Raw genomic sequence first — 19,383 nt, forward strand, 5'->3', positions numbered from 1 at the left:
TAGGCACTCCCCCACCTTGTTCTCCTGGCACGCTTCTCACTGCAGTTGAGCCCACAGGGGTGCTGCCTGACTACCACGCCACCCAACAGCCCGTGATCGCTCGTTGCTTGTTTATGTACCTTGCTAAAAGTGGGCCCAAACAAGAAGGTGACCTGAAAGCAAGAGTCAAAACCAGATTTATGTAAACATCAAGTCAAGAAACATCATGGAAAACAGACATAGGCTTCCACGGGTAGGTGGAAGAAAACAGGTATAAAACCCAGCACAGTTCATCAAAACAGCACAAAGCCTTCCAAGTGTGTGTGCTTCTCACTGCTCTTCCACCTCCTTTGCTACCATTAGAAGTAGAACTACCTGCTGGACTTTGCACGCATTTACTTTTACGATCATCTGCCACACAAACTTCGGAGCAAGGAAACAGTCAAAGAACGTAACCTAAGCACTTCAGACTGACCACTCAAGGAGATTGCACTTCTTCTTTCCATAGGGAAACAAGCATTTGTTCAAATCTAGGCTAGCTGCCAGCCCTGCAGGGCTCTGCCCAGCCTGGCATTTGCACTGCGCCTATCAGGACAAGCTGTTATAGGTCATTAATAAGTTACAAAATTGACCTTGAATCCAAAGTCTTCCTGCTAGTAATGGCAACTATTTGTCTGGGCAGTGTTTCATTCTTATTCCTGGAATTCTGTTCTACTCTCCCATCCCACCACATGTAAACCTTGCACTTTAGATACACACCAAATGCTGAGACTACCAGCAAGGTCACCAGTGACCTAGGAGGTTATTTTTAAGTTAGCTACATCAACATGACAAGAAAAATCCCACTGGAAATGAAGTACAATCATCCTTTTTTTAAAAGATGAACCAAACCACTTATTAAAGTACTTAAAGAAGGCAGCCTTAACACCTTAAAAACACCCCTGCAACTCCACAGAAATCATTTCTGCCATCAAATTTCTGTGTCTAGGACATCAGGCTTTGACGAGGAAGGGAGAAACTCACAAACTCTTGCACCAAAATTTTTGTTCAGGGATAAATCCCTTGGTATCATAAAAAGTAAACTGTTTCTGGAAACAGACAAGATGAGGCAGAGAGGAGAGAATGGAGAAGGGCCCTACAGTTACTAAACAAGGATGGGAATTTAAGCGGAGGGGGGAACAAATCAATGCAAACACGGTTACTAGAGAACATACAGGAGAGGAGGCATCCATGGCCCCTCTGTTTGGTAGCAGCAATGGCAAGATGACAGAAGTACAAACCTGTTAGATTAAATAGATTTAAATAGAGGTACCTAGGCAAGACATTTCCCCCAAGAACAGCAAAGGCTGGTACTGCCAGAGAGCAGTAAGAAAATGGGATCTTGGACTCAAGCCGTGTGTATGTCCTCTGCCATGCCTTTCTGCAGGAGCAGAGCCCTTGGAGACAGGTCCCATCCAGTGCGTCACACCCACTGTAACGTCCTGTGGAAAGTGTGACCAAGGACACTAGCTAGAAGCTGTAGAAGAGCAGCAGGAATGAGAGCCTCGATCATGCAGCACTCTCCTCACGATCTTGGCTTAAGAAGTTCCAAAACAGCACAAAGGCTGAAATCATCTTCTACTTCTGCCTCACCTCAAAGCTTACCACTCCTGGCCCATTCTCCTTTACGCAGTGTAACCACTGCTCCAAGCTCTTATGTAAGTAGACAACAGCAAGAAGAGAAGCAAAAACGACATCAAGCAAGACAGCTAAAAATAAAACCCAGATTATTTTCCAAATCCTTTGCCTACCATCTAAATCATCAGCCCTCATTGCCATATAAACTAATCAAGGTTTGGGCAAAAACATGACTTTTCCCAGAGCACAGCTCAGCCTGCAGAGCATGCTACACCGCCACATTTAACCACTGCAAAAGCTTAGAAGGAAGCCACCATGACACGGCCAGGTGTAACTCGGGAACATTTTACCTCCAACTTCAAGCAAGCTGGGAAAAAAAACAAGGTCGGGTGAATTTGCATGGTTATGAGAATCCTTCAGAGGAAGGCGAAAGAAAAATGGAAGTAGCAAATCACTGTTTAGCACATACATAAATTGTTTTGTCATTCTGAAAGACAGAGAAATAGAGGAGAGCAGCCATCCTCTAAAGTCCTATTAGGCAGAACATCCCTAAACTTCAAACAGACTGCAAACAACAATAGCATGAAGTTTTCAGACATGAGTGCTCATCTACAGTTTCTGAAGTGATTGAATTATGCAGTTACATTGAACAGTTTAAAAATATTGTTGCACCAACATAATCCAAGAATGGACACAGGTATGGTATTCGTGCTCAGGTGTGGCTGTGGGCAAGTAGGCTGTATGAATTGCACTGGCATAAACTTATTCTCACACATACACATGCCTGACCTCCACCTACATGGTGAGGTTGTGGCTTACGTTGATGGGAAAAAAAGAGTCTGGAAGTATCACATTAAAAACAAAAGAACCACAAAATTCCCCTTGTTGTCCCAACTGTGTCAACGTCCCAGCTTTTAAAAGACTTAAATCTCGCAAATGTGTATGCAGGTAAACTGTGACTGGAGAGGAAAAAGGAAAAAAGGACCAAATATGAGGATGCAGAAAGGGCTCACCATTGCGTTCTTCAGGTCGAAGGCTCTTCTTTGCAACTTCTGCCAATGCTCCAATGCCAAGACCAACAGCCAATCCTTTAAAATAAGAAACAGGTCACAGTAAAAATACTTATCTTCGTTACATATAGAAGCATCTTTTATAATTAACCTCAAGCCACAAGATCACAAGCACAGCTACAAAACAGCTTGACTAGAGCATCCTGGCTTTTGCAATGGAGTTATCTTTAAGTTTTACACTGAAGTCTTTTCTCCTGTGTTTCTTTCTTCAGTCCAGCATGCCAGCCAGGTATCATAGGCTAGACCAGCCTGAGACACCCAGTTCTTGTGAAGTGCATCAGCAAGCGCTACTGAGAGCTGTGTGCTCCTGCTGTAGAATCCAATTGTGGGGTTCATTCTTCCCGAGGCCCACCTCACCCAAGCAGCATTGTAAGCTCTAATCCCAAGCAGCTGTGCTGTGGAGTAACCCTGAGCAGCAGCCACAGGTCCATGAGACTGAACATCAGCAATCCATATACCACCGCCCTTACAAGTGGCAAGTTGCATGACACTGTACAGCGGCCACAGATTAAGCTACAACTACAAGTAGCATTCTCTGCCTCCACAACTGACCAAAACCACCAACAATTAAGTGACACACAGATCTAATCGTACAGTAAAATGCATACTACCAAAGGTCTCACTGCCTACCCAATTATCTTCCCAATTTGAAAATATTTGTTCTGGATAAGTGACGTAAGTAACAAGAATGGCTGGTGCTCCCTCACAACTCTTCAGCAATACCGCTTCCCATCACGCCTTACTCGAGCACTGCTAGCAGTACTTGATGCATGTTTTCCAAACATCCCACGTCTTCCCTCAGGTACTATAAGACAGCCTCCCAAATAAAACAACTGGATTACATAGTAAGTACAGTGAAGGAAGCACAGCTGAGCAGCATACGTTAATTTGTGCGTGTATGTAGGAAGAAATGCAGTATGTAAGCATGCACACATTGTGTAGTCTCAACCAAGGAAGTCTGGGCACAAACAGGCTGAACATCGTTTGAGCACTTTGAGTTTTTCTTCCTTCCCATTGCTTCTGGAACAACTCCATCTACATGCACTGAGCCGAAGAACCCAGCATAAGGTGAAGCACAGACCATGGAAGGCCATCAGTGATGTTACAAGGCCTCTGCATGGACTGCATCCATGCATTTCATAATTCCTGTACATTCTTCTATGAAGGTATGCTATGAAACAAACTTCTGCAGACCCTTCAATAGAAGCAAGCCATGCAAGACCACTAAGCAACTGTCTTTCGAACCTGAAATCCGAAGATTTCAGGTCGAAAACGAGAAGAAAAAATAAAAAAAAAAAAAAAGACTTCTCAATCACAGCATAAACAGTATCTATTAAAATGCTGACACAGTCATCTCCAGTCAGATCCCACGTGCAAGACAGTTACTTGGAGCAAAAAAAAAGTATCAAGTCAGACAGGAAAACAATGAAGATAAGTATCTCAAAGTGATTTTCTAGACTGAGAACAAGTCCAAGATACCACTCATGCAGTACTTTTCCTGCTGGCTTCTATCCCATTTCCAAAGAAATGTTTTGGACTTCAAAAGAACTCTGAAAAAGCAAACTGCAAGATTCTCCGGGAGCTGATTAGCAGTGTCCCCTGGGAATCTGCTCTAGAGGGTTTAGGGATCCATGAAAGCTGGTCACTTTTCAAGAACCACCTTTTAAAAGCCTAGGAGATGACAAACCCATTGTGCTGCAAGTCAATAGAGCAGGACAGAAAACCGGCCTGCCTGAACAGGGAGCTCCTCCTGGAACTAGGGCAGAAAAAGAAAGTATGCCATCTCTGGAAGCAAGGTCAGGCTTCACAGGGAGAGCACAAAGCTGCACTTTGCACCTGCAGGAAGGAAACAAGCAAAGCTCGACTTGAATTGACAACGGCAAGTGTGGTGTCGGACAACAAAAAAGGCTTTTTCAAGTATGTCAACAGCAAGAGGAGGTCAAAGGAAAACATTGGACCAATACAGGGAGTGGATGGTCACCTAAAAAGTGAGGAGGAGAAAAAGGCAGAGGTGTATAATGCCTTTTTTGCCTCAGTTTTTGATGATAATGACAGACCTTGGGCTGCCCAGACCTTGAAGTTGGAAGACCGCAAGTGGAGGAGCAGTGGCTTTCATGTGTGGCCACCAGGACTGTCAGGGAACAGTTCAACGTTCACAAGTCCATGGGGCCTGACAGGATGCACCCCAGAGGACCGAGGGAGTCAGCAGTACCCCTCTCAACAACTTACCAAAGGTCGTGGGAGGACGGGGAGGTCCCTGCTGACTGGAAGCCAGCCAGGATTATACCCGTCTACAAAAAGGGCACGAGAGAAGGCCCAGGGAGCTACAGAGCTGTAAGTGTAACCTCAGTGCCTGGAAAAGTTATGGTGAAGATTGTCCCAGGGGAACATTGAAAGGCATGTAAAGAACAAAGCTATTTTCAGGCAGAGTCAACATGGGCTCATCAAGGGAAAGTCCTGCCTCAGTAAGTTGATCTCATGCTGTGACAAGGCCACCTGCTTGGAGGATGAAAGGAAGGTGGCAGACGTCATCTTTCTGGATTTCAGTTAAGGCCTTTAATGCCGTCCCTCGTGGCATCCTTGTGGACAAACTGTCCAACGATGAGATAAACAGGTTCACAATGCACTGGCTGATCAACTGGCTAAATGGCAAGGCCCAAAGGGTTGCAGCGAACAGGGCTGTGCTGGGCTGGCACCAGTAACGGTCCCCAGGGCTCAATTCTAGGGTCATTCCTGTCCAACATTTTTATCAATGATCTGGATGTAGGAGTGGAGTGCATCCTCAGCAAGTTTGTTGAGGACACTACCCTGGGAGGTGCTGCTGACTCCCTGGGGGGACAAAAGGCTTCGTAGAGGGATCTAGATACACTGGAAAACCGGGTGATCAGCAATGGCATGAAATTCACTAAAGGTAAACACCGGGTGCTGCACCTGGGATGGAGTAATGCTGGACACAGGTACAGACTGGGAGATGAGCAGCTAGACAGCAATCCTGCAGAGGGATCTGGGAGAGCTGGCTGGCAGCAGGCTTAACGTGGAGCCAGCAGTGTGCCAAGAGGGCAAAACCCAACCACGTTTTGGGATCCATTAAACACACCATAGCTAGCCAGTCAAAAGAGGTGGTCCTCCCTTTGTGTTTAGCATTGGTGCTGTCTCACTGTGCATACTGCACGCAGTTCTGGGCTCCGCAATATAAAAAGAAAGTTAAGGTCCTCGGAAGTGTCCAGAGGAGGGCAACAAAGCTGGTAACAGGGCTGGAAGGCATGTCCTGTGAGGAGAGGCTGAGGATACTTGGGTTGTGGAACCAGAGGAGGTTCAGACTGGACGTGAGTTCCTTTACTGTGACAGTGGTTACACAGTGGAACAGGCTTCTTAGTGAGGTGATACCCAGTGCATGTTCAAGAGACATTTGGACAATGCCCCCTGTAACATGCTTTAGCTTTTGGTTAGCCCTGAAGAGGTCAGGCAGTTGGACTCCATGATCTTTGAGGACCCCTTACACCATTCTATTCTAACCATATTGGACACAGTGCTAGAAAAAGAGCTTGTTACAATAGGTCTTCTTGGGATTTGTCTACTGCTCCATTCTAATTTGCTAAAAAATAAATTCCAATCATTAGCCAACAACTGTTTCAAACAAAAGCCAGGCATAAACAAGTTTACTGTTAATCGGCTGCTATGGTTTAAAGATCTGAAGTTTAAACAAAGGCTTCCAGCATCTTCACAATATAATCACAGGGTGCAGCAGGAGGCACACTAAAGGTGGTGGTAACACGCCACTATTTCAGCTGCTGTTAAACAAATCATCTACCCTACACTACTGAGAGTGACTTGTTTCATTTCACAGCAGGTATATGAAAACCAAGGTCCAGGAATCAGACCAGCCTGTGGTCCTAAGAGAAAGACAAAAAGAAAACCCATACCAATTCTACAGCTCGTTAACAGCTAGCTTGCTGAACGCATCTGAAATAACTGTTTAGGTGGGCAGCTTTTTTCTTTGCCATATTATCACAGCAGCAATTAGATATAAGAGCGACAAAGGACAGGATGCAAAGAGTAACTTAATTCTGACTAAACACCAAGTTCCATAATCGCAATGAAAAAACCCAGATCAAGCTCTAAGCCAAATCAGGTGTTTGTGGGAAAGCACATTCCTATTAGCAAGCTTAATTAGAAAATGGAACCAACGCCTATGTTAGCAGGAGCACTGTCACAGCCAGCCATCAGTCAGCATGTGCAGGTGTGGTCACTTTGTAGACACGGGTGTGCAGACTCACCTCCGAAGTTGGCGAGCCGTCCAATCCTCGTAACAGGAACCTTTCGCTCCCGGGCCCGCTCACTGAGCTGCCGCAGCAAGACAGGGCAGGGAAAACAAAACAAAAAAGAAACCCACAAATGAACTGGGCATACAGTCAGATACTGCAAATTCAGACAGCAACTTGAAAAACACTTGAAGATCTCTGTGCTACAGAAAGCTCTTCTTGAACACCAAGCCTCATACACACTGACAGATTTTCACCTGAGCACACTGCAAAACGTAAATGCCTTAAACTGAAACATGCACTAAACTGAGAAACGTACAACAGGACATGAAAGACAAAGGAGCCAATAACCGTGTTTAGAAAGCCCATTTCCACTTTTACCTCAGCAGCCCTTTACTTGTCAACTTGGAGAAGCAGTGCGATGCCAACCCAAACTCTCTTCCACACATGCAATTAAAACTCCTGCAAAATCATCAGGTTGGCAGGACCACAGGTAACTTCCTCACAAAACACAGCAGAGCAGAAGCATACAGTTTCACTGAAGCAATATCCTGGGTGTGTAAACCCACAGCAGCATCCAATAGTGGGTTGGGGGAAGGAGGAAAAAGGTCAGAGCAGATGACAAGCATCTCCACTGTGAATCCTGCTGTGGGCTTTCTGCACTGTCTCGCACAAGGGCGTGAAGCCCTACAGCAACAATTGCTATCTGTGCTACTCTCCAGTCTACTAATGCTAAAGACAACAATCTCTCCACCTGCAGGGCTGCAAGACATCATACAGGAAGCCATGGCCTCTGCTGAGAGAGGTTTAGGTCCAATCCATTCTGCACAGCCATAGCAACACTGCTAGCTGCAGGGGACAGGGTCCTTCAAAGGGAAGACAGGCCCTTTAAGAGAGTCAGTCTCCAGCCCTCTGCAGCCCATAGCTGTCCATACCTTCTGAACAGTCCAGCCCGAGAACTGGGGTCAATTACAGACTCTTCGTTACAGTAATTAACATATTGAGTCCTCACAGTCCAGTGGATGGAGAGCTCTTGTTAACATAAACTTTAAGTCTAACCCTATGTATGCATTTTAAACATCCTCTCACAGTCAAATATCAGATGTAGAGGAGGTAGATATGAAAGCAGCCTGAAAACCTACTGCCAGAACAAATATCAGAGATCAGAGTGAAGGAGCACTGACACTTCCTTCTTTTGCCTCTACAAAAGGGAACAGGGGAAGAGGAAAAAATAAGAAACACAGGAGAAGGTGAGTAAAGGATAATCCAGTACAGAAGCATTAGCACTAAGAACCCTTAATTAAAAACAAGCCCCCCCCCCAAAAAAAAAAAAAACAACAAAAAAAACCACATACCATCTGTTTGTAGGGTTTCTGCTCTGAACCTGTTTTGGCCTGTCTGGCTTTATCAATATCTTCAGCTGTTAATCCACCAACAGAGGAATGATCTTGGTGAAAAGCCCTATTTTGTCCAAAGGCAGCAGCGAAAGGGTTTCCAGGGTCCCTAAAGCCTCCAAATAACCTTGCATCCATTCTGGGAGGGAACGGCTTCTGACCGAGGCCAGAATCTCCAGTCTCAACATTTCTAAAAGGTCCATTTGTAGTGTAAGAGTGAGCAGGGCCTTCACTGCTTTGTTGGTGAGGCTTGGCAGAGGCAGTAGAGAAGTCCCTTGAAGCATCTGATGCCTCTCGGTCTGAGAAGTCATAGTCTTTCCCAAAATCCTCAGACAGATCACTTAAGTTCTCCTGCTGTTTGCCCAGTTCCTGAAAACAATAATAGAAATACTTTAAGAAAAGAACTTAAACTTGCTCACGACTCATCCACAGTCCTCAGAGAAGGGCATGCAGCTCGGCTGTCCTGTCTCAATTCAAGTAATTTGTAGAGAATCTGGCACCAGAGATGTTCACAATGAAAGCCAGGAAAAATGAAGAGATACGGAGGACACCTGGACCCACCGGCAGTCTCTCAGCCACACTGATGGCACTAATTAATTGACAGTTCCTCAAATACCAGTAACTGGAAATGTCTTGTTCCACACATGCTGCCAGGAAGGGTCACTAATTGTAGAGATCTCTAGAAGCAGCGCATTGCTCAGGAACAACAGGCGATAGAAGATAAAGAATAGCATGTATAGCACGGAGCCTCAAGGCTACTTGAAGCAATACCAGGTACTTATTTGTAGGCCAATTAAGATAAGCCTTCCACGGCCAATGGATTGTAATCATCAAACAAACAAACAAACAAAATTCTGTGCTTGGAGCAAGGATAACCACACTTGCTCAACACTCAAGGCAAGCTTCTCCCAATAGTCTTCCGTTTTGTTCTGTCCTGACCCGCAAGAGTTGCGCCCCCTGTATGGGACTGTGGTTTGGAGAACAAAGGATTTCAATTTATTGTATTCATTCTTTTAAAACTTCACTGTAAGAAAGAAAATGGGTGATACACAGTCTACAAAGGTATATGGGAGAAAACTATCTGAGAGTGCTTTTGCTTTTAGGCAAATGAAGGTTTGAAATCTCCACACACAGCTTTCATGCTAGGGCTGTCAAGATTCTGCTGAAATGAACGTAGCGGCTTTATGAGACAGAAATCACAATTACTGCTAACTGCAGCATTTGAAAAGTCAAAGTTGAAGACCAAACAGAGATAATAGTGATGTGTAAACCTATGTAAATTTGACTACAAATATGTAATCCAATTTTTGTCTGTGTTTTATCAAGGGCTCCATTACAGTGTATCTGCTCATGCAGTTTGTACAACTGTGAAATTAATGCTTCATAAATGCTCAGAATTGGGGAGGGTAAGTAGGGAAACAAACTCATAGTGAACTCATCGTGGGTTTTTTATTTGGTTGGTTGGGTGGCTTTTTTTGTTGTTGTTTTACTTCAGAGACTGCAGAGATGGACATGGTGTCCTTTGTCATCTGGTACTTGGTAACCACCTTGTCTGCTCAGAGTTAAAGATCTCCCGCTCTGGCACCTTCATTAAGCCAATGTAAAACGACTGGAGAAGATGTGTCTGAAGTATCAGACAAATGAAAGTATTACATTCTGTCCTAGTAGGAAATGGTCCTTCTGTGTAGATGTGTTTGAATTTTGTACAGTGAGCATTTATCTATGCGTGGGAACTCACTACTTGGCCCTATATTAATCTTGGCAAAACAATATTTTGGGAGGGCAAGTTTATACAAGAACTACGTGAAGGAGGTTTTGTGAACATTACCATGGGTGTATGGTTGTATACTCGAGAGCAGATGTGCAGATACAAACTCAGTGCTTCTGAGTTTGTTTACACTTGTTGGAAGAGTCCACTGGATACACTGTCCTGGCTCTTGTTAAACCAAGACAATGTATGTATAAACATCTTGTAATTCTGACCTGCTTCAAGCTTTCTGAAACCGTCTGTAGTTCCATTAGTGGATGAAGAAGTCCCCAGAATGCCACCCTTGTCTACACGTTTCTCAAGTAACTATGTTTGGCCAGCAAGATCTCACTGCAGTTCTGTGGGAAGCGCTAAACAAATCGCACCGATGAGTTCAGAAAAGCTACTCATCATGGATGGCATTAAGCAAATGGGTTGCAAGTACTTGGTGCTTTCTTTTGTGTCACGCAATTGAGCACATGTCCACTCTGCAAAATTGATGGGATATTTCAGTGAAGCAGAATGTATGCAAAAAAAATTTGTAAACAAAATCCAGTTGTCAGGGAAGGAGGGGACTCAGCAGGTCAGGGTGACGGCTGGACTTGATCTTGAAGGTCTTTTGCAACCTAGACGATTCTATGAATTTTGAATGCAGGGGAAAAAAGTTAAAAATAAATAAAATATCAGTCAGCAGCAGGAGTTTTAACTCCTACTCGTTACTCCACATACTCTAGTGGAAAATGTCCATTCTACCTCAGCAGCAGCAATGCCAAGGAAAAATTGTGGATGATTACAGCAAATCAACAGGATTTAAAATTCTGGTGTGGTCAGGTAAACAGGCAGTGTAATTAGTGTTTAGGAAAGGGTCTAAAATACACTTCCCCTCTTTACAGAAAAAAAACAGAACATAGTCTTTCCTGTTATTCAGGAGGTCTCATGGTATTTTGAGCCTCAACATCAGTGAGGGCAGAGGAGCAATCTGTTTAAAATGGGGACTGTGGCCAAGCACTGACTGATGACTTCATGCACGAAGGTCTCTCTGCTTCCATACAGAAATGTTAAAAGAATATCAGACAGCCAAAACCTTGCCACAGATCGAGACAAATGAAATATATTCACTTAATATAAAAGCTTTACTCTTCAAAACTGAAAGAAGTTATAGCTTGAACATTTGCAATATTTGAACAATTGCAATTTCTTTAAAAAAAGCTGTTTTAGCAGCAGCTTCTCAAGCAACTCATGCACAGAACATTGTGCAGAGAAACAGACACGGAAACAAGAGAACATTCTCTTTTCTTTAACGCAAAAGGAAGACAGAGGCAAAACAGAGCTCTATCCCCATAAACAAATAAACTTGGGGTATTTCTCAAGAGAAAGCTATTGCAGACTTAAATATGACAAAGGTAACACATGCACAGATTCTAGGATTGAAGCTATAGGCAACTGTCATGACAGTCCAAACATTGCACAAAATATCATCAAAACTTCACCCATTAGTTTTTGCTTCAAAATCATGATCTGAGCTACAATGTCATTCTAAATGATGATTGCTCTTGATTTAGAGAAGTTCTTTTCCACAGACAAGTCCCACGTTTTCCAAGAGATGGCAACACAGCAAATGTGAAGCTCTTATATATCCATCTTCATGTCTGGTAAGAGAAGCCACTGCTTTAAAAAAAAAAAAAAGTCTGGCTTTCCTTATGTTCCTTATTGGAAAGCCTTTTTTTTCCTGAAAATCCATCCTCAGCTGCAAGGGACAAACACCTGACCCTGAGCCATTCTGAAATATATCACATGTACCAGTTCTGTTAAAAAAAAAAAAAAAGGGGGGGGGGGGGAGCAACACTGAAATAATTGCAATTCACTCTAAGAGAGCTCATTCACTTATTCAAACTCAAGGTAATCAATCGATGAATGACATCTCAAGGAGACTGCTGACCAGTCTTTCCAAGTACTTAATCTTTGGCAAGATGAAGTGAGCGAAGCATGCCTTAAACAACGAGTAATGGAAACCAGCACACTCCACCGTAACAGTAACCATCCCCTTGCATTCCTGCCCAAGCACCTACAACACTCTACAGAAGTCTTGGAGAATTCCCAGCACGTTCTGACATCTGCATTAGTGCTTCACAGAGCTAGGTTCTGCTTCGCGACAGGATTTCCTAGGCCCTCTCACAACGCAGAGTACCTGGAGGAGAAGCCAGAACATCACGCTAGTCTATGCACACAAGAGCTTTTCTTACCTGCACTTTCCCCCAGGCAGAACTAAACTGCTGTTCAGCAGCCACCTGCAGACTCCTTGCAACAGTAACCGCATCACCACCGAGGATCACCTGCCGTAGCTGTCCTGCTTGGGTTTCCAGGACGGCCTTACTGAGCTTTGTCAAACCTCTCATGACCATGATGGCATCCCCCGCCATGGCTTATTTCTTTCTGTGCTGAAAGATGAAAAAGGAAAAAAAAAAAAAAAAAAAAAAAAAAAAAAAAAAAGGCAAGAGGTCAAGGAACAAGTTTGCAACTAGGTTCAAGTCACTGAAGAGCCAGAGCGGTATGTACCAGACAATTTTGTTTCACTTTGACAACCAGCCACCATAGGAATTTGTTTGCAGCTCAGGTAACACTTCAGCCAGCTGGAACAACAGTCAGCTGTCACCTTGCCAGGCAAAGGCAAGGTGTCACTCCTCTGACTGTGACTGCTCATGAGCTAGGACAGCGTTGCAGGACTTCACACAAATATTCAAGTTATCTTTGACTGGAGGAATCACAGACAGATACATTTCAGCAACACTGCAAAGACTGCCTTAATTCTTCACAAATGTTTAAAAAGGATTAAAGCATTAGAATCAACTCCTGATTATCAGGGAACATATTCTCAGTGCCTGATAACACAGATGAAGCATACTGACAGCTGCCACATCCCATTACTGCCCTGGCGCCACTGTCATTCATGTAAAAGAAAATCAGGGCTGGCTGGGATCCCAAAACCATTTTGCAAGGAAGAGTTACACCTCATTATTATTATTATTTCATTTATCTCCCACATCTGTCAAGCACAGCAAGGATTATTGACTGTAGGGCTTTAAGCAGCTTGGAGGGTCCAAGACTTGCATCTACATCCATGGTTTCTAACAAAGAATATGGAGGCACGCTATCAGCACAAGATGCTGTCTAAGCTTCATCCTTATCTGTAGAATATTCTCTCCGATGGGTTTTGTAAAAATCTGGCTTCAACAGGTACCAAGCACTACCAAGACCACAAATTTAAGTTATGTCCTAGGTAGGTATACTGACAAATGTTTAAACAGTGATCAAGATCAGGAATAATTGTTGTAGCCATGAAGTGAGTATTACATATTACACACTTTAAAGCATGATTGTTAGAAGGATGGTCAAGTGTTAGCAGCACATCTAGGTTTAGTGTGTTATCTGTAAAATAAAAATTAAGTTGACCCCAGTCATTATTCTGTGCTTAACCTTACAGATCTGGAGTTTAGGGACAGGTTTTGTAACAACTGTTATTTCTGAATCTCTGTAGCATTTAATCACTAGTTTAATGCTACAAAATGCACTTTTATATCATACTGTGTGCAATCCCCATTGTGAAATACATTATGAAGCAAGAGACAAACAATCCTCCTTTATAGTCTTTGGCTATAAGAGATGGCACTTAGATCACTGCTCCTGATGATCTTCTGACATCCACGCTACCGTCCTCACTTTCCTGCACACAGTGGTTAGAGCCATCTAGGTATCATGCAAGTGGTTTCTTAGCCCAGAAGCATCAGCAACAGGTTCCTATGCTGCACAGGAAAGGTTGGGCTACTACAATGCACCATTCAGCCCCACGCCTCTTTGCTTGCTGAAACAGCAGCTTCTGTGTAGCAAACAGAAGCCTGCAGGCAACTGACTTTCTGTCTTCAACCACCTTTCACAGATTCCCTGCAGGTAGCTAACAAACTGCGAATGGAAACCACAAAGACAAGGCATGGCTCAGTAAAGAATTTAGAATACCCCAAGGAGAGTTACTAACACAGAAAGCTGAGAAGCATACATGGAAAAGCAAGGCCATTCCTGCTTTTTAAACAGAATTTTGTCTGTAAGCCATCTACTTCCAGTTCCTCATCTTTTGTACACCGAATCCTCACCTTTACCTGACAAAGCAAGGACAGGAAAATACACACAGACACACTGAAATTATTACTCCTTTGGCAACAGACATCAAGAAAGAAGAACATTCAGGTAATGTCTACATCCCTTATCAAGAGCTATGAGGGTGGGAGCTAAGTGCAACAAGAACTGAACTGATTGATACTGGAGGCATTTTCCTCAACTGGAAAAAAATCTAGTTTTGTAGATCCTACACTTCGCAGGACACATGGGTTAGTTATCCTGAAAATGGCAGAGAATGAAGACACTAATGAGGTTATTGCAGCCAGACGGGAAGAGCATGACAGAAAACACCTGCTAGACAATCACAAAGGGAAAAACACTATACACAACAAACAACTAAGAAAGAAGATAATTCTACTAATTCTTCAATGAAAAAGTGAGCACAAGGATGGACAGGAAACATGAAAACTGAAAAACAAAGAGAGCAGCAGAAGCCTGGTATGTAACCCCAGCAATACACACACATGAATACCCAGTACAGACAGGAGGCAAGATATATATGTATTTTTTCTTATGCTAAGCTCTATTCATGCTACTACTAAATCAAGAAAAAAAAAAAAAAGCATAAGCAAGCTCTATCAAACTGATTTTAAATCAGGTTGTTTCAAACAATTGGTCCTAGTACAGGAAGTTTATGTTACACTTGACTCGTCTCCTGAGGACTCGTTACCTAGCTCTGGCAAAGACGAGGCCTTTCTGTACGGACAGGGACGAGTCGGTCACATCTGCACAAGCTATCAGGGTGCCTGCAAACCTGGATCAGAAAGCTGACAAACGTCAATTACCAGCTACTTTCCAAGAATAGGTGTGATCACCTTTGAATTAACCTATGGAAAGCACCCACAATTTACACATAAAAGGGCAGCACATCACTGAGGAGGCCAGAACCAAGTCACCCTTGGACACTGGGCAAAATTCACATGGCAGGTGGGGGCCTGATATGGGTTGGATGTGACACTCATAGGTAGACAGCCTCTTGACATCGCACAAAGCTTTGAGCCCTGCTGCAATTCCACAAAACCAAATCAGGTAATAATGTAAGCTGCCTGGGAGGCTCCTGTGTGCAATGACCACCTGCCAAAAAGCCACTGTCCTGCAGTGAATTTCCACATTGCCTTCCTTCTTCAGCACACCAGGCTACTGGACTGCAGGATTAAGCAAGTACAAGTAACCCAATCACACGAACAAAAAGCCTCACAACAGGCAACAAATAAATTGTTATATTTGTACTGTTTTCAAAACATGTCTTCATTTGTTCCTCTTCTTTTCCACATGTTAGCATGTGCTTATGCAGACCATTCTCTTACTCCATGTTTTTTTCTTCTAGGTGCTTGTGCAGTCCAAAATCCTATTCACACGTGCACATTACACGTGCATGTATACACAAACACATACACAGGACAGAGATTAAGCGTAGGGAGACTTCTAATCCTACAAAAATACAACAGAAATATTTTTGAAAACTTTCTTCCAAAAATACAGCTCTCTCAGCACAGAGGAATTACTTCTGTATCACCAACAGTTTACTATCCCCACAAGAAAGACGCTCATCTGCTGTCAGTTAAACTAAACAAACAAGCCCCACACAGGCACACCACCACAGAGCAGTTTTGCACTAGCCCGCATTCCCCTCTAGGTAATTTTAAGTGCCTACGTCATCTCCAACTTCTCTTTTAAATGAGTTAAAAATGAAAACCATTAGTACAAATAGTAGGGCAGATAATTGTTTACAGCGTTTCCTTCATAAGCATGTAATTCAATCCCTATGCCTCCCCCCCTTCCTACTTTCTATCATCACAATCACTGTTATCTTCACCCTATCTAAACAAGGACTATAATCTTGGAATCAGTGTTAAAACCACCCACAGCATGAACGCTAAAGTAGTTGTGGCAACAATATGAAATTAAAAATTAGATGTAATAAAACATTTTAAAAACCCACAACCACAAACAAAATACAAGTGACCAGGTACTCAGCACATTTTTTCCATGGCCCTAAGCCCAGCAGCAGACCACAGTAACTTCAAAACAAGAGTTATTCATTAAGATGTTCCCTAACTTATCTTTTTCCTTTAAGCTAAACTGAAGATGTGCCTTGCTTATCCCCTCGCTCTTCCCTCTCCTTGCATCTCATGTACATTTCCACTTCAGAGGAAGTTTGTTTAAAAGATCTGACCTGCAGCAGGACTAAGAGCTCAATTATTAGCCTTCTGCCCCGTGGCTTTGATTCAAGCCTCCTTAAACTAAATTCAAGTCTCTGAAAGCAACTTTAAAACTACCCTTGCACAAAAAGTTTGCCAATGCAATTCAAGACAAACACCTTTGAAAGGCAGGCAGAACTTGTTTACTCTCTAATCACTGTAACAGCAGTACGTGCACTGAGAGAAGTGGGCTGCCTGGCAGACAAATGCATCTTCCCACCAGAATTCACAAGGCTTCATAAACGCTTCTGGCAAGGGACAGAAACGTAGAAATAATGCATTCACAATTAAGATCCTAGCAAGAGAGTGCATTCCCTCAGTACGGTTCGCTTCCTCTATAATAGTGTCGATACAACACACTAATAAATTCTGGCCCAGGCACACGTTTCCCACCACACTGATGTAGATCTGATTTGGTTTGATTTTAAGGCTAAAACTCACTCATTTTCCCCCAAGACTGGGTTCTGCTCCTGCTCCAATAAAATAAGTATTTGCAATTGGGGGACCAAAAGAATAAAAAAGCTTCATTTACCTCATTGTAAGGTCTTTAAAACTCACTAACCAGACAAGGAAAGATTTGTGCCATTTTTGCACTTTTTCTTGCTCTGTTGCATTGAGGCTGTGGTGACACGGGTTTGGTTTTCTAACTGGAGTATAAACTGTCCAAAGCAGGGGCTATCAGGGCACTACCCTTCATTCACCATTTTTCCTTTCAGAAAGGCAGGTTTCTGGATGTAAGAAGTGACACACTTTACTCCACTAGCCTTTGATCCTGGAATTACGAGGCTGTTTCTTCCAATCCCCATTTCAACCAGCACTGAGTGCAAAGCAGCATTTACAGTCCCCTCTTCCTCCACCAACTGAGGTGATACAAACAAAAGCAGCAGTCCTTGCACAATCTATTCCTCATGGACAGATCAAAAGCTCTGTTGTGCTACCACCTAGCAGTAATTTAATTTCACAAATAATCACATTAATCCTGACCGTTAATCCTAGTGGAGGGTTACTGTGAGCCTGTCATCTTCATCCACAGTTGACTCAGTTCCAGCCACACAAAGCTGTTGGGTTTTGTTGTTGTTTTTCTCTCGTTTTTATGCACTGGACACTACTTATAATAATCTTCTATATAGCTCAAAAGCTGTAAGCACAAGCATAGCTTTAATCACATGAATAATTCTCAAAAATACTGTGGATAAAGTTGGTTTTCATGCATGTGGGTCCTTTATCCAGCAGCACAGACAACTGTTCATTAAAACAAAAAGGGAGCATGACTGAAACACACAAGTTAACATTAGTTTTGGGTAGATGTCATCTTTGACGCATGTATTTAACACACTGAACTACTACAAGCTGAATTTACACTTTTGTTTTTATGGCAAACTTGTACAAAACCACAATTGACAGTGTTAACGAGTTCCAAGGCGTCCCTCTGTCAGTGTTGGTGTACAGCAGCCCTTCAAAACCCAAGTTTTCCACAGCACAAGAGCTCTGACCTGGAGCATTTACAAGATTACACCAAAGCTCTGCAGATCAAGTCCAAACGTTTGCACTTCAGACAGAAAACAAACATGACAAACCTCTCAGTCCATGTTTGCATATAGCTTTATGCTCTCTTCTCTCCTAACTGGTGAAGTGATGCAGAGCCCACTGCATTCGGAGCCCTGCCTGATGCACACGGAGCTGCGCAGCTCCAGGCAACCCACAGGGCTCCCTGCTGGGCTCCTGCTCTGAACCTGAATGCCAAGTAGGAAGGAGGGAGGCTATCAGCTGGCAGCTGTGGGTTGTTTTTTTTTGTTTGTTTTGTTTTTCTACATACACCATCATTTTGTAATTGTTTTTATTTCAAGTTTTATTTTCTTAAAGCACTCAGAGTCCAATTTGGAAACCAGACAGTAATAAAAGCTCCGTCTCACAAACAAATGAGATTCCTTTCGAATAAAACACACCATTACTTAAGACCACATTCTTGAGAAAATAGAAGCTTTTCCTCTTGCATTTAAAGAGGTATCAAGTCTTCACTAGTACGTAGCAAAGAGCTACAGAAATTGGACTGATCTCTAAGTTCTCAATTACAGAGGGAAGGTAGCAAATAATTTACCCAAAGTTACATAACGTGTCGGTGCCAGAACTGGGAACAGAATCGGCGCACTCTAAGCAAATGGACCCTTACAGGCTATAATTCAAGTGTACTTAAAACGACAAAGAACTATAGAGCAAAATGAAACTAAGATTCATCTTACCAGCATATTGTTAACAGACACATCTGAAGGATTAAATGATGAACAAGCAAAGGTTTAGAAAAACTCTGACTAGAATCATAACCTTGGAAAACTAGGCACACCCTGTAACTTTACTGTAAATCTATCTTCCTCAGGTATAAGATGACCTTTTTCTTATAATCCTTTTTGTAGCTGGAGACAGAACCACGCACGCTATGCCTCAAGTCACTACTTAAAAAGTCAGCAAGAGGTACTATGCGTTTTCCTCCATGGCTGGCACAGACTTGCACACTGCACATAACCCCTGTTATCGCTGTGAACAGCAGGTCAAACACCTCGGCCTCCCACTATTGATCCTGGAGGTGTACATGTCCGTGCAGACCCCGTGCCTTTCAACGTTGCCCAGGAGACCAGGGTTATGTTCAAATTTAGTAACTTACAACACATTCAGGTCTATTCATAGCCCCCTTAGCTCACATAGCTAAGGAGCTGGTAATGTTTCTTGTTCTGGCTGTGTCAGAACCTTTTTCTGTAAGAAGAAGAAAATTATAGAATGCAAGAAGAGGCAAAAGAGACTGCTGCAAGAAGACACGAACTGATCTAATTCTCACTAAAGAGGAGGAGTTTGTTGGGAATGTGAAGGTCCAAGGCAGCCACAGCTGCAGTGACCATGAAATGGTGGAGTTCAAACTCCTTAGGGAAGCAAAGAGGCGATGAAACCATT

The 19,383-nt window shown here is 43.1% G+C and overlaps 1 protein-coding gene across 2 annotated transcripts in view; it reads right to left on the bottom strand.

The window, feature by feature from the left end:
* The window catches only part of COQ8A (coenzyme Q8A), a 36,500-nt gene that overhangs the window by 13,790 nt on the left and 3,327 nt on the right, over window positions 1–19,383 (bottom strand). For both annotated transcript variants that reach the window (XM_032185529.1, XM_032185528.1), the window contains exons 2-5: window positions 12,313–12,507; window positions 8,284–8,691; window positions 6,944–7,010; window positions 2,610–2,684 (exon numbers count right to left, since the gene is read on the bottom strand). In XM_032185529.1, the coding sequence (XP_032041420.1) occupies window positions 2,610–2,684; window positions 6,944–7,010; window positions 8,284–8,691; window positions 12,313–12,489 (727 nt within the window). In that variant the 5' untranslated portion in view covers window positions 12,490–12,507. The remainder of the gene's footprint in view (window positions 1–2,609; window positions 2,685–6,943; window positions 7,011–8,283; window positions 8,692–12,312; window positions 12,508–19,383) is intronic.

This window comes from Aythya fuligula, chromosome 3, assembly GCF_009819795.1.
Source record: "Aythya fuligula isolate bAytFul2 chromosome 3, bAytFul2.pri, whole genome shotgun sequence".
NCBI lineage: Eukaryota > Metazoa > Chordata > Aves > Anseriformes > Anatidae > Aythya > Aythya fuligula.